The sequence below is a fragment of the Tenrec ecaudatus genome, chromosome 7 (assembly GCF_050624435.1).
Source record: "Tenrec ecaudatus isolate mTenEca1 chromosome 7, mTenEca1.hap1, whole genome shotgun sequence".
NCBI lineage: Eukaryota > Metazoa > Chordata > Mammalia > Afrosoricida > Tenrecidae > Tenrec > Tenrec ecaudatus.
Window position 1 is genome coordinate 104964870 of NC_134536.1, and position 15304 is coordinate 104980173.

General features: G+C 40.4%; 1 protein-coding gene across 1 annotated transcript in view; it reads right to left on the minus strand.

The window, feature by feature from the left end:
* ADGRB3 (adhesion G protein-coupled receptor B3) overlaps positions 1–15304 on the minus strand; it is a 796551-nt gene that overhangs the window by 384693 nt on the left and 396554 nt on the right. Inside the window, exons 10-11 of the mRNA XM_075554045.1 lie at positions 6932–7000; positions 2351–2459 (exon numbers count right to left, since the gene is read on the minus strand). Of these exons, the coding sequence (XP_075410160.1) occupies positions 2351–2459; positions 6932–7000 (178 nt within the window). The remainder of the gene's footprint in view (positions 1–2350; positions 2460–6931; positions 7001–15304) is intronic.

Genomic DNA, 15304 nt, shown 5'->3' on the forward strand with positions numbered 1-15304 from the left:
TCAGAAGAGCCTGAGTGCAAGGACTTATCACTCACAGTATTCAATTTGATACTAGTAGATAAAATAGGAGATAAACTTTGGAAAACCACTAATATTATGGAGAACAACCTCGAAATTGGTGTCATATGACACATCCCAAGTTAGCATCATTTAAAGAACTCAGCCACAAGTAAGGTCTTGCTATGTAACATGTTTCAAGGTCCTGGATCCCAGAACATTGTTTATATGTCATAATTAGCAGGATTCAGGTGATTACATGGCACAACTCTATCTGTGCACGAGATGAAGACACTATAGGACGATGTTGGCTTTATCTGCAGCGTCCATGCTTCATGTTCAATAGCCTTCTTCAAGTCCAGGGATAATAAAGGAAAGGAGAAATCCTAGGTAGCATAATCTTCATGTGAAAAAGAGCACGCATTTTCAACTGCACAATTGTGGCAAAACAGAAAAAAAATGTTTGCACGTTTTAAAGAAACCTTTATAGAATTTTGTCAACAAATGAACCAGTAACATAGAAAAATGGATATGCTTGCTTGTTTTCTTTTTTTTCCTGGAATAGTCTACATTAAGCCCAAGTTTAACTTTCCTACTCTGAGATTGGCTTTGTATTTTATAGATTTCTTCCCCCAAAACACATTCTGAACAAATGCCATGTATTGATTTGATAATACTTTTAAATAGCAGTGCCTTTTAGAATCAGATGGTAACATTTACAAGAAGAACAAGACAACAATAGTTCTTGCTCTTTTCTCCTCTAGTTTTATGAGCAAATTACTTTGTCAGTTGTCCAATCTGGTACAGTGTCTTTCATAATTCCTTCCTCGCCTACCAGAGAGAGAAGCAAAACTTTGTAAGAGACATTGATGCCCCATTCATCAGCATCTTCTGTCTCTAATTTTTTCTTACATGGACTCTGAAACCACCAACTCACCATGCTCTAGTTCTTTACAGTCATTTTTTGGAACACTACATTCAATTTGAATTTTTCCTGATTTCTGAGTTCATTTTTCAACAAAAATATGCTCTTTGGTCTCTTTATAGAGAGGACATGTTGATTTCATACCTGAAGCTGCCCATGGTGCTGTACAGTCAGTCTGGGAAAGTCTGAGGATTCAAGATGATTCAGTAGGAGATATTAAGACATCAACCTAACTGATTAGAACTTATACTTTGTGAAAAGCCATCAGAAGGTTATCAAAAGGTATTTGAGAACTCCATTAACCAGATTCCCTCCACAGAAGAATATTATTAGTAGTTAGCTACAACCCATTGTATTCTGAGTTCACCATGGTAGAAGGTATCGCAACTACTGATGAGTCTCTGTAGGTCTAAAAGACCTTAAGAAGTAATCGAGTGTACAATAAATGACCCTAAGTCTTAATTGTTAAAAGAAAATGCTATACTTGCTTCCAGTTGAACCCACCAATAGTAGATTCCCCACCAAGATAAGTCTTTTCCTGACCCAGACACCCAAACTTATGCACTTATGATTAAAATACACTTATTTAAAGATGTACCATGGTCTTTATCCAAAAATCACCAAAGCAGAACCAGTGTACAAAAAACTGACTCACAGTAATATTAAGAGAGAAATTTAATATTTAAAGAAAACTATAACCTATCAGTCCAACATGCATAATATTTAAGAAAACTATTTCTTTGTTCTTGTCATTTTTTATAATTACCAATAGAAATGTTCAATTTAGCTAATATAATTGTTGCTCACTCAATGTAATTGTGGAGAACAAATGTGTGTGTAGGTTTTGCTTCTCTGTATAATTAATCCCGATTGTAAGAGTCGGTTTTAAAGGCAAATAAAAATAAAGGAAGGAATATGTCTCCACCCTGGCACTGCAGAATCCGCTAGGTCCTTCAAGCTCTCGAAGCACTCTCAAGCATCCCCCAAACACACGCAGCTCCGCACTTGCTAGAGACAGCGAGCAAGAAAGTAACTGCCCCTTTCTGAACCGTGTCTTTATTTGCATGCGTAAGTATTCAAAATGAGCATGGATAACAATGAGTGCGGCTTCTCCTTTTTCCCTTTAACTTTAGCACATGTAACAGGAATCATGTACTCTCCCTCACTTCTCTGTAAATAGATACATACAAGTCGGCCTATGTGGACTCTTACAAAGGCGTCACATGTGTGTGTGTTTATGCATATATGTATAATGTACAAGTGACTGAGCCTATCAAAAAATCACACTAGGTATGTTTAATATAATTAATCACATAGGCAGGAAGACATGAACAATTGACATTTTACTTATTAATGAAGGAAGTAGATACTTGCAATCTTTTTTTTTAAAAATTTCAGAATGATTTGGGGGAAAATCTTACTTCTTACCTACATTTCCAGTCATTAAGTATGAATTTTGAAACTCCATCATCCCCATTCCAACAATGTGTATAAAATCTTCAATCACCTGCATTAATTCTATTGAGCCTGGGTAAATCTACAAAAATAAGTAAAGATTAGATAGTATAAAATGTTTTTATAATAGAATTCACAACTGAAATTAATAGACTGCATAATCAGGTCACTCTCGGAGTGCTGTATTTTTTTTAAAGAAGTTTCTGCAACTGGAAAGAGCTATAATTTGTCAGGTACCACACAACAAACACTCTGAAGGCAACAGGATAGTGTTTGATCTTCGGTATACCTAAGAAAACTCAAAATAGCTGTGCAGACTCGCTACTCAGAAATAATGAGCTCCTTTCCTTACTTAAATGTAACATAAAACAAACTCTGAAATGGTGCTCTTTTTATTTAGTGTCTATGTAAAGGAACACTAGGGGCCAGAGGGGGTGGGATGCGGTGGGGGAGGGAGGGACAGTATTATTGCTATCACTAGGATTCTTAGAAACTACTAATTCCATTATATAGTGAATACCTATCTTGGGAGAAATATTTATTCTCTCCAATTACAATAGTCATCATATTAGCATTGGTTTCTGTACTGAAATAATAACTTGAAAAATATTTCATATGTATATAAAATATTTATGAGATTGACATTATAATTCTTATTTTATACAAAAAGGAGCTCAAAAAAAGTTATATATCTAAGAAGATGCTAACAAATATACCTAAGGTAATTGTTTTTTGTGGCTGACATAGGATGGTAATATATATAAATATATACACACATATGTATATCTGTATATCTACTTAGCTACTTAATGGGCTGTCTGCATTGATGGCCCATAGTTTTCGCTCCAATATCATGCCACCTCATGCACTATACATAGATAAATATTTCTGGCAATAAATGTATATGTGGGATGTGAAGGTCATTTTGAACAGGTCACATTAACTTTTGCGTGTGTGACTCATAAAGCTTACAAAGTCAGCCTTTATGACGTAACTACATTGCAGCAGACAGTCTTTTGAAGTGGGGGTCACTTCCTTCTAGCCCTCCAGCACCACTAGCTTCAATCCATGAAAAATTAAGTGGATTAGAGAGTTCTAGCTGCTTTGCATTTGAAGAAGCCAGTTTTTAAGAAGAAATATTCTGATTCACAAGGAAGCAGACAGAGATGAAAGGAAATTGGTAGGAAAGCTGGTTGGGAAAAGGGGATTTTGTAGATTGTGGTTGTAACTATTAAAAAATCAGATACCAAATATTCATGATGTATATGTACCTAGGTATTTGAAGATATATCTTTCTTACAATAAAATTTTATTTCCTATTTATTTTTCTATTGAAAGATAATTTTGAAGATATATTTTTTAAAGTTTATCACACTTACACATCCATGGTATAACCAGAATCCCAAACCAAACCATTCATTGCCACTGAGTCGATTCCAACTCAGATTGAGCCCATAAAAGATGTGAAGACTGGGGCTCTTAAAGTGAGCAGACAGCCTCGTCTTCCTCCCCCGAGAGGCTGCGGGCTTTGAACTACCCACCTTGAGGTTCTAAACGGAAGGGCCACTAGGGACTCTGCATGCATGACATACATAAATTACTTTTTTTTTAATTTCATGAAAGTCTTGGTAAAAGGTATTCTTTCTTACCTACATTTGAGGCCATTAATATAAATTTTAAAAGTCCACCCTCCTTTTAAGAATGTAACTAAAATTTCTCTGTGTGTGTGTGTGTTCTATTTCTAACTTTAAAATGTTTGTGTGTGGGGGTAGGTGTGGGAGCTTCCGAGAGCTCACGTAAGATCACGGGCATCTTTCCACGAACTTTGTGAAGCCTTCTCATATGTCTGTATGAGGGGCCCCTGAGAAGCACAAGTGGTTAATCATTGATCTACTCACGGGGGGGGGGGGGGGCGGGGGTGGTGAATCCACCCACTGTGCCGGGTGAAAGAGAAACGAAATATGTTGCTGCCAAGTCCACTCTCACTCCTGCTGACTGCACAGAGCCGCCTCGTAGGTTCGCTTTGCTCTGCTTCGCAGGGAAGTCAAGAGCTACGTCTTTCCCTTGAGGTGTCTCTGAGCAAGTTTGAACCGCCACCCATTCGGTTAGTGATAACTGTTTACACCATTTAGGAACTTTTCCAAAAGATCAGCTCCATGATCACCCACTGCCACTGAATTGCTTCTGACACAAATCATTCTTCTCTGAAACATAGGGCGTCACCATGCATTGCAATCAAGACAGTGGCAGCTGCTTCCGGCTTTATGTGCATATGACGGTGTGCAGACAAATGTTCTAGAGCAGGACTGGAAACATGTGTTGGCAGTGAGCCAGAGAGTAAATATAGTTCTGCCTCCAGTATCATGGGGTCTCTGTCAGAACGACTCAACTCTGCTGGGAAAATGGAAATCAATGGGTGTGTCTGTGTTCCAAAGCTTTATATGGAAAACTGACTGCAGATGGCTCAGCGGCCAGTTTGATGAGTCCTGCTCTAGAGAGCCGTATGCTTTCGGTGTCGCAAGAAATAGAGAAGACAGTGGCATGACTGAAATGGCTAATGGTTTGTCAAATCCAACTGGTGTAAACTGTATTATATGGTCTTTCCCCCATTTTATATACTGTATTTTTAGTAAAATGCTTTGTCTGAATTTACTTTGATCTTCCACAGCAAGGTCTGGTGACTAGCCACCAAGACCTGAAATGACTTTTAGTGTTTAAAAGTTTAAATTCTGTCTACAAGACTTTTGATGCCAATGCTTACATTTAGCTAGATTTCCAAATGTGCACCGAGCTGTTTTATATTTTATTTTGTTCCTGCCACTACTCTAAAATAAGATAAGAGGACCCACAAAGGACTTAAGCAGTCCTCATTTCTGACAAGTTCATGACACCAATCACCTTTTGCAATATAAACTTGATGACCAACTTATGATGTAGCAATGATGACAATAGCTATTACTAAAATTTGCAGAATATTCTGTTTGTTTTTAAATTTCAAATTGTTAGTTTTAAATATAACAACATTTAAGATTATTACTGCCGCAAAAGTGCTTACATGGTAAGAATATAGCTTACTCAACATTGCAAGCAATAGATGGATTGGACTGGAGAGTTTCCATTAACTCTAAGAAGGTGTACCACCAGCCATTATTCGTTCAAGTTGGGACCTTACAGTAAATAACCCTATCTGATGACTTGAAGTCTTGTTTTAAATAGGGTATTATACATTGGTTCTAAATATATCCATAATTAACAGTCTCAATGTTCTACAAGGATGCGCTTAGACTCTGCAGCTGTGTTCTAAGGAAAGACGCCATTTTCTTATAGTGAGTGAATGAAGCTCTCCTCTACTTGACCGCCGAGGACAAATGAAGAATTCAAATGAGTTCTACTAGAAGATGGATTCAGGAGCTTTAACTAAGGAAAATATTCGTTTCTTCCTTGCTATGGTGAGAAGCACAAAAGTTGTACCTGAACCCTGGTTGGCATGGTGATTATGAGATAGGCTGCTAACTGCAAGGTCAGAAGTTCAAAACCACCAGCCACACAGGAGAAAGATGAGGCTTTCTATTCCTCTACAGAGTGACAGTCTCGGAAACTCATGGGACAATTCTTTCCTCAACTAGAGTGTTGCTATGTGTCCCAATCGACTCAGTGGCAGTGAGTTTGGTTTGGGTTAGGATGACAGAAAGAGCCCTGGTGGCTTTATGTGTGACATGCTGGACTGCAAAAGGTCAGCAGTTTGAATCCACACGTCACCTTTGGCACACAGATGATCTTGCCTTCTCCTTTTAAGATGTGCGGCCTCAGAGGCCCCAAGAGAGAGTTCTGGTCTGTCCTAGAGGGCCACCATGAATTGGAATCTATTCAATGGCTGTGGGTACCAGGAAAGGAATAAAGAGCCCGCCTTTCTCCTAAAGGCCCAGAGTAGCATGGGGGAGATAGTTCAACCAAACCTCAAAAATTACAAGGCAGAGGCCGGGGTACAAGCTTTAGTGGAAAACTTCATTACTTTTTAATCTTGTTTTTCAACTGACTTTTTTAAACTCCCTATATTCAGTCTTTCCTTCTAAGTTGCATTGTTCTCATAGATTTTTAACAAAGTACAGTAGAAAGCAAAGAAGTTGGTACAATCAGTTTTTAAATGCTTCTATGGCGTAGAACTGCTGTACACTCTTTCCATGATTGGAAGTCTTCACAGAAGTAGAATGTCAGATCTTTCTCCAACTGATCAGTTTATAACCAGGGCCCTTCTGGTCTCCAGTTGAGTGTTTCAACCACTCAGCCACAGGAGGGAACATAGTTATTATGACTTAATTCTTTAAAGCACAGAATTAACCTGTTATTTTTCCCCTTCACATTTATATCATGTGTCCCGTACACTGATATAGTAAAAAAGATCGTTCATTTCCTCTAAATTTAGCATGATATAATACAGAATGATTTTACAAAATCCATTTCTGCTCTTGGAATTCTAATCATTTTTTTCTCCCTAAAAGATCAACCTTGACTTAGCCAACTTCACTTTAAGTTCTGAAATAATTCAAATCTTACCTGTTGTGCATCTTCCCACTTTTCCTTGTTTTCTTCATCTAGAAGGTTACTAACTATTTGAAAGAAGTTCTGTAAATTAAATTAGATAAAAAGTTTAATATTACATGAGAGAATATACTTTCAACAACATCTCTCTCAGCTAATTTTGTGGCCCTATTTTAAGGCGATAAACATTTTGCAATATTGCTTTGTGATCCTGATGGATTATTTCAGGATATCTCTGAGGACCCTTTATTAGCACCATCATTTCAGGATTTCTATGAAGCGTACAAATGCAAATCTCAGACGAGATAAAAACAAACAAACCTGAAACTCACTGTTTAGAGGTTGGCTCTGAATAAGAGTAGGTAAACACTTATTTTCATTCACAATCCCCTGTTCCATTATAGGCTATATTCTAGTCTATAATATTATACAAAGAAAGAAACAGAAAATCAATTCTGACTCATAGTGACTCTATATCAGACTTCTTTCTCTTTGGGGTTTCTGACACTGTACATCTTTCAGGAGGCAGGCAATGCCATCTTTCTCCCCAGGAATGGCCGATGCATTTGAACCACCTGTCTTGTATTAAACAGTCGAATGTCTAGCCATAGCATCACCAGAGACCCTTAATTATTTTATAAATTACCGTGGGTTCCTTCTGGAATAACAGCCAATCTCATTTGTCTTATTGATAGTTATCCTGTTAATTTCTGACCATGATCACTACTTAGACTGGTATTCTGAAGTGCATCATAGTGAAAACCCTGACTATGCATGCCATAAGTTAGAATTCTGGCTCATCCCTCTCCGGTAAGACATTCAATAAAGTTTACCTCCTTTTACATTGTAGGTCCTGGGTGGTGAATACAGATAACAAGCTTAACTATGAAGAGAAAGGTTGGACGTTCCAGTCTACCCTGAGGGACCTCAGAAGAAGGGCCTGTGATCTATGTTCGAGAAATCAACCATCTACAATCCTATAAATTTAACACACGTGGGGTCACCGTGAGTTGGAATGAACTGAGGCCATCTGCTTAACTTGTTTGGTTATTCCTCATTCTCTCACTTCTTTCCTTTGCTAGAAACTTGCAGTAGAAGAATAAACATGCAGAGCAATGTTTCCTAAGAAAGTTTTGATTTTTTGGTGAACTCTCCTGGAAGGTTCTCCTCTCCCTGAAGAGTCGAGGACTTATTTGCTTTAGTTTCGTCTGGCACAGCCCACTGAATTTCTGCAGTTCATGCAGACACTTTTCATTCACGGTGCACACACTGATGAAGAATGGGGCTCAGTTCCGCTCTGTAAGTGCCCATTTCATGCACGAGGGCTTTTCTGTTTGTCTGTCTGTGTGTTTTGTCCAGTAGGAAAGACCTTCCTTTCCTCTCATCTGGCACTGGGCCATCCATGTCCTGGAGTAAGGAGGGGACAACCAGAGTGCCCACTGAAGACAAGTGGGCACCTGACGTCACAGAAGATCTACAAAGCACAAAAGGAAGTTAGGACTTGACCTGTGTCTTAAGCTACATAAATCGTGTCCTCTGGTTGTGACCTCGAAGGCCACGGCCACTAACTGCTCTGCATGTAATTTGTCAGGAGCATTACCGATAGACAAAGACATTAGCCTAGGACAAGAGTCCCCTGAGCACAGATGCTTTATTAAAATTTGTTTTAATCTCATGTCTTCCTTCCCGTCTAACTTTTCAAAACAGTCATTTGTTCTAATTCAGATAAATCCACCTGGGTGTTTTTAGAAGGGAAGCAGCTACATTTCCTTTGCTCGTGTGCTTTGAAGCTGTTAGTATCTATATTTAATTGGCCTATTTGTGCTATTTATTTTAATAGTTCCTGGCAATCACATGGCTGAACACTCTTCAAGTCATGACCTCTGTCAAAGCTACAGACTCTTTTATGCAAGTCTTGACAAAACGGCAAGTCTGTTTCAGTCCTATTTCAATTCGCTTAACCTTTATGTACTACCCGTCATTTTTTCCACTTAAAATTTCCTGGTTGCCGTGATAGCATTTTAAGGCCTTACTCCACTGAGCCGTAACTCTACCTATGGGTAAAATGAATTAACCTTCAGAGTCTTCAATTGCCTATGGCTGGTTAACTCAGTAGGGGGCTTGGTGCTAATGAGGAAAATGTTGCAAATTTCAGCCCTATCCACGCCTGATAGCTGTGCCGAGATCCCTGACCGTGGTCTGTGTTCTCACCCCGGCCAGCTTTCATGCAAACACACACCGGTGCTAACAAGACGCCACGAGAATAGGAAGCAATTGGTACAAGTGTATCTCTGGGCCTGGGAAAACATTTCACAAGACATGTTTCACTGACAGAAGGTCAGTGGCTCTGTACTTTACATGAAAGCCGGTACTCACACACAAATCCTCAACAGAAACGGCAAGTTCAGAGTTCAGGTTTTAAAAATTCACCGAAAAGCATGCACGAGGAAAGTCAGAAGAACGCAAGGCCCAATGCAAACATACACTTTCATGTCTATCTTTTCTGGAGAGCCAAAGAGAGAAGCTAAGGGATATTTTGTACTGTTTGCCATGATCACTAAATTGGGAAGCAGTACAGAAGAAAATCCTGCCACAGAAAATCTCTCCTCCTGTCTGCCCGTGGATTGGATTTGGGAACAATCAGTGGAATGCAGGAACAGAGTAAGTGACCTGTGAGCATCTCTGGCACTTGGGTCCCCAGGGGAAGCATGGCTTTCTTGACCATTTGCATGTCCTCAGCACAATGTCAGGGCCCCGAGTAGGTATTTAAGACAATTCTAAATCATAGGAAATGATGAACTCACAAAGTCAGCAGCTTGCGTGTTCTCAAACACCATGTCTATGAGCTGATCTTGCTCCAACTCACTTCCCAAACATTGAAAGAGGGATCGGTACATGCTTTCAAAGCATTGCTCAATATCTATGATAGATTCATATATACATAAAATATACACACATAAATGGACTTCAGAAATTTTGTGGAAAAATAGAATGAAAAGATACTGGGATTTTTCCTAAAAACTAAAAAGCTTCATGGTTCGTGAGGGACCAGTGGAATTCTAATAGTATGGCCCTTATTCTCCAGTCTAGAAATGAGTTCCCCCTGGTGAAAATGGCTCAGCTTTCAGCCAAACCATCGGACTGGTCTATACGGGGAACAATAACACTACAGTGGCACTCTCACCTTAATCTAATCAGCCATTTGAGATCAAAAGGGACGTTCCCCACGGACAATGTTCAGAAGGGTTAATAAAGGGTTAAGGAATGTTAGTGGGAAGCACAGGGAGGGCGTGGGATAAGTGATATTACATTGTGGGGGTCGCAATGAGTGAGGTGAAACAAATGTGTGCGAATTATTGAGTGGAAAACTGATCTGTGCTGTAAGCCTCTACCCAGTGAGCAATGAAAAGATATATTAATAAGCTTTTTTCACATACTTTTTAATGCCCCCTTGTATGTGTGTTCATCAGCAGAGCTAAATGGCATTTGATGGACATATGTGAACTATCTTTGGCATCTTTTCAAAGATCATATAAACTGGACAAAACTGAACCCAACAGAACAGTCGTTTTTCAGAGGAAATCCATTGCCTTTCAGGTCATTTGACTGCATTTTTTGAAGAAAGTAGCCTGACAATAGAACTGCAGTTTGCTTGGAATTCTCTCAAAGCTCCACTGTTCAAAGGGCTGATAGCTCTCTTTTGATGACACATGGACCGGACCGGGCCACTCATTTCACCCCCTGAAATGCGTCTGCCAGTAAAGTTGTGCTTGTTTGTTTGCGTCAGTCCAGAGCGCTATGACCTTGCATGGTCTGCAAAAGCCAATGCCCTCGTCAGTTTGAAGTTTAAATTTATAGTTTAAAATTCTCTGTATCACTTTTTTTTAACTGTGGGCTTCTGGGAAATGCTGCCCACCTGTGCTTCCCTTCCCTTCTCTGTACAACAGAAACAAGAATCGCCATGCAGAGCTGCTGTAAAGTTTGAAGCTAATTCTTAGCATGGAGCCTAACACATGGTAAGTGCTTGCTATATGGTGCTTTGATGGTTTTATTTCCTCTGCAATATCTTTTTTTTATGGCTGGCTGCATGATTTGTGTTTATAGCCCAGTAGAGCAGATAGGAGACCATAATGTGACACTCTTTCCTCTTCTTTTTTAATGTCTCTTCCTCTCTGGGCAATATGCAGAACACAGAACTGATTCATCACTAACCTCAGCTATATAATTTGTTCTTCAGAAATATCATCTTCTCTGGAATGTGCTTTTCCGGGAGGAGGGGGTTAAATGTAGTTATTATTAGACACCTACTAGGAGAGGCGTGGAGCTGAAGCGTGGTAGGACACAGAGATCAAGGCGGCATGGTTTTTGCCCATCTTTGCAGGAAATATATGAAGACAGCTGCAGCAAAAATATGTTACAAGAACAGCACCAATATTTCTGCTACATTGCTAACACTAGTCCTAGATTTGGGCTTGTGAGAAAGAAGGCACACGCTCTTTAGGAAAGGAGGCAAAATAATTTTTTTTATTTCTGAATGGCTTCTACTTGACAGATTCCACATGAATTATATTCAACAAACAGGAGATAAATGGGAGCAGCCTTAGCATTTAGGTATTGCTGAATTCCCCATGGACAAAGTGCAGTAGATTAAGGGATCCATTTGGTATAACCGAGCCTCTGAAAATGCAGCTTTCTTCCTCTGAACCCAGAAGCAAATTCCTTGTACACACAGAGACAAAGAGAAGCCTGAAAGAATAATTTAACAATGTTGGAAGACTCTTGATAATCCTGACTAGAAATGCAAGGGGATCCTAACAAAAGCTTAAAGGTTAAATAAGGCAGGGGGAACAAGCCATTTGGATAAGGCTGTGGAGGATAAGATAAGGGATTCCCAAAATGGAGAGGTTGTCAGTTACAAGACCACGCATGAACCAATTTCTACCTACTCTCCAACTTTATCTTTTGCTACTCTACCTTAGACTTGCTATAATGTAGGACATTTGATCATTTACAATCATCCCAAACTCTTTCCTGCCTTGCTGCTGGGCCTGTGCTTATATCCACGCTGTTCCCTTTCTTGAACTACACTATTGCACATGCTTCCTCTGAATACATACAAGATAGGTTGCATGGCCTAATGAATCAAGAAGCAGCAGCTAGGAATGTTTATCCTCAGTGTTAGACATGGTAGCAATCAAGGAATGGAGGTCCTCCTTTTAAGCACCCTGCTCACCCCACCACACACCATTATTTTTTACCCCAAACCCACCTCTGGTAGAGTGCATTGGTGGTAGGAGTTTAGCTTTTTCCTGCACAAGACGGCCACAAGGAAAGTAATAAAAACATAGCCCAGACAGCAAAGCGGAAGGGATTCCCAAAGACAGATAAGCATCGAGGGAAGGAATGGCACTCTGTCAGCTTTATGAATAGCCCAAAACAAAGGCTCTGAAGGGCTGAAATAGAGCACTGGGTACAGGAATAGAAAGGTACTAAAGATTTGGAAAATATTGAAAAGTTTCTTCTTATATTTGAGAATGCATCTATAGGAACAAAATCTGTTGAGATACACAGCTGCTGATGGCCTGTAATAGGGCTTCTCACAATGGGGTTGGACTACTGCAAACTACCAAACTGAGAGGCTCATAAGGGCCGTTTATTGAAAAGGAATATTTTAAACAGCCCCTAGTTCTGGAGAAGAACAGAGACTTTAAGGACATAGTCATCTTCCTTTTTGTCACAAATGTCACAGAAGCTCTGACTCATTTTGAAAATAACATAAAAACATCGTTCCAGGAAACACTGGCTGCCTGCACACTCATCTCACTGGCTACTATGAGGTAAGGCAGTCTGACCTGCAGTTTCTGAAAGACGTGCATAAGCATGTGCCCTCCACAACCCCCCAGTCCTTGGGCTCAAGGACTTCTTGATGGAACAATCGAAGGACCCTTCTTTGAGATTTTGGTCACTGAGCAGAGGATATGGGGTGCGGGTGGGGAGATAAGTCAGTGAGCCTCATTGCTTTGGGGCACGAGAGTGGTGTCACTTTCCAGCCTTTACTTACAAATAGAAAGAAAAAAAAGTAGCAATACTAGTATGCTTACATATGCTAAAAAGGATGCCCCAAGAGGCAGGCTGGAGAATAAACATAATGGAGTGAAACCAAACAGTAATGTTAGTCAGACTGTAACCCTCTACAGAGAGCCCATGATTGCCCAAGGTGGAGCAAGTCTGGTTGCTGTGCCTCAGGGCCACCGTAAGCAAGATGTACACTCACCACACCTTCACACTCTGCTTGTGGCAGCCACAGTGGATCCAGGGCTGGGGGAAGAGGGCTAGCACACACCTTCCCTCAAAGGCCACTCTCACAGTCCTTCCTTTTAAAGGAACAATTATTTGATAACAGTTGGACTCACAATCTTCTAATGAAAACCTCAAGATTTTCTATCCTCTAAGGGAGATAAGGGGGCATTCTGAAAGGACGGACCTCCCTACTGGGGTTTTTCTTGTGGATATGTGTGTGCGTGCACTTCTTTTTCTTTTTTTAATTCAAATAAAGCGTCCTTTGCAGGACTGGGCGATAGGTTGCACTGGATACTCTAAAAAACACTCTTTCCCACTTGCTTGTTATGCATACTCTGCACTCCCCAATGGCGGTATCAGTTCCACTCAGCCCACACAAATCTTGTCCAGGGTGGGGTTTAATAATGTTGAGTTGTAAAGGAAGACTTGTTCAACATCTTAACTTCTCATCTAAGGAAATTACTTGATACTAAATTTCTTATCTGAAATTATCTTTATTACATTATCTTTAATAATAAAGGCCAAATCAACTGTCAGTGACTTGCCTTCCCCTCAGTAACTCTATCTAGGGTTTCTGAGAGTACAAATCTTTCTGGGAGTAGAAAGCTTCATCTTCTCCCCACAGGGCGACAGAGCACCTAGCAAGTTTGAGTGGGGTTAACAGTCCATTCTCTCGAAGACAGAGAAACAAGAAGGAATTTTCTCAGATGGCTAGTATGGAGAACAGTTGCCTTCAATGACTTGAGACGCTGATGTGAGCTGGGACTTACCTTCCTCTACATGACTTGCTTCCCACAGAAAGAGGAAACCCCAATTTTGAATTAAGCAAATACCCTCAAAGACTTGGCTGCTACTTCAATGGCCCAGTGGTTTCTTTCATGAGGTCTAGTGCTCTTTTTCTGCCTCCCATTTCTCTGACACCTTTCTTGCCTTCCTTTGTACTAAGTAACCAAAAAGCAGTGCCCACTTCCTGAGGCGCCACCAGGAGAAAAGTCTGACCTATTTGCTTGGTAGAAGAGATTCCCAAAATACACATCAGCACTGGCAGCAGGTGACTGTTCTCCAGACTCTTTGGGGTTTTCTTGGTCTGTCAGAATTTCACCTTTACAAATAGTAGTGGTAGCTCCATCTACTGACCTCTGACTATGGGCCAGGTTTCTCCCTACACACAGGTTTCACCTTCTATGTAAAATCAGAATGTTCATATGAAAGCTTTCTTAAGCCAAAATGGCATAAAATGAAGACGCACACACCATTCATATGTGAGAAAGTGTAGCATTTCCAGACACAAAAACGATCACACATAAAACCTACAACAACACCAGCACAAAGCGTTCATAGAGAATGCAAAGTTAGGGAGGCTGTAGCTGAGAAGCGGAGGGCAGTTTCCAGGGAAGAAGTTTGGTGATGCCACGCGTCCTGCGTCTGGTGCATGCTGCCTCTTTAAAGGCTTGCTCCTCCACCCCTCCCACCCCCAATTTCCCCGCAACATACTGAATGCTAGTAAAAACACTTGCCTTTTTAAAAAAAGTGACAGTCCTTTTCTGAGTTAGTGAAAATTGGTGCTGCTGTAGGTCTTTACGAGTGACACGCTGTGAAGTGGACTTTTAATACACAGGAGGATAAAGTAATTCCCACATCAACCCTATGAAGAGATCCTATTTCCACAGGTGAGGGTCATCGTTCTATGATGGAGTTACACAACATCATCACGGAGTGATGTCACCGGTCAATGATGTCAATGGGTCGCGGGTTTGAAACCATGTGAGTGCAGCTTTTGCAAGGGAGAAAGATGAGGCTTTCTACTCCCAAATGTGTAGCCTCAGGAGCCCGCCAGGAGCAGTTCTTCTCTGTCCTATATGCTCACTATATGGCAGTAAGGTTTTAATACATGTTACCATGACAACACACATACTCACAGTCCTCAATTCACTCTTCTCTGTGCAATAGGTTAGAAGTGGCTGGCATCTGAACTACACAAGACACAATTCTCAAGGGCTTCACTGAGTAACCCAACACTAATCATTGTCAGCACAGGACACTTTGACAGTGCCACCTATATTCTTGTTCATCCTGTGTTTTAGGCTA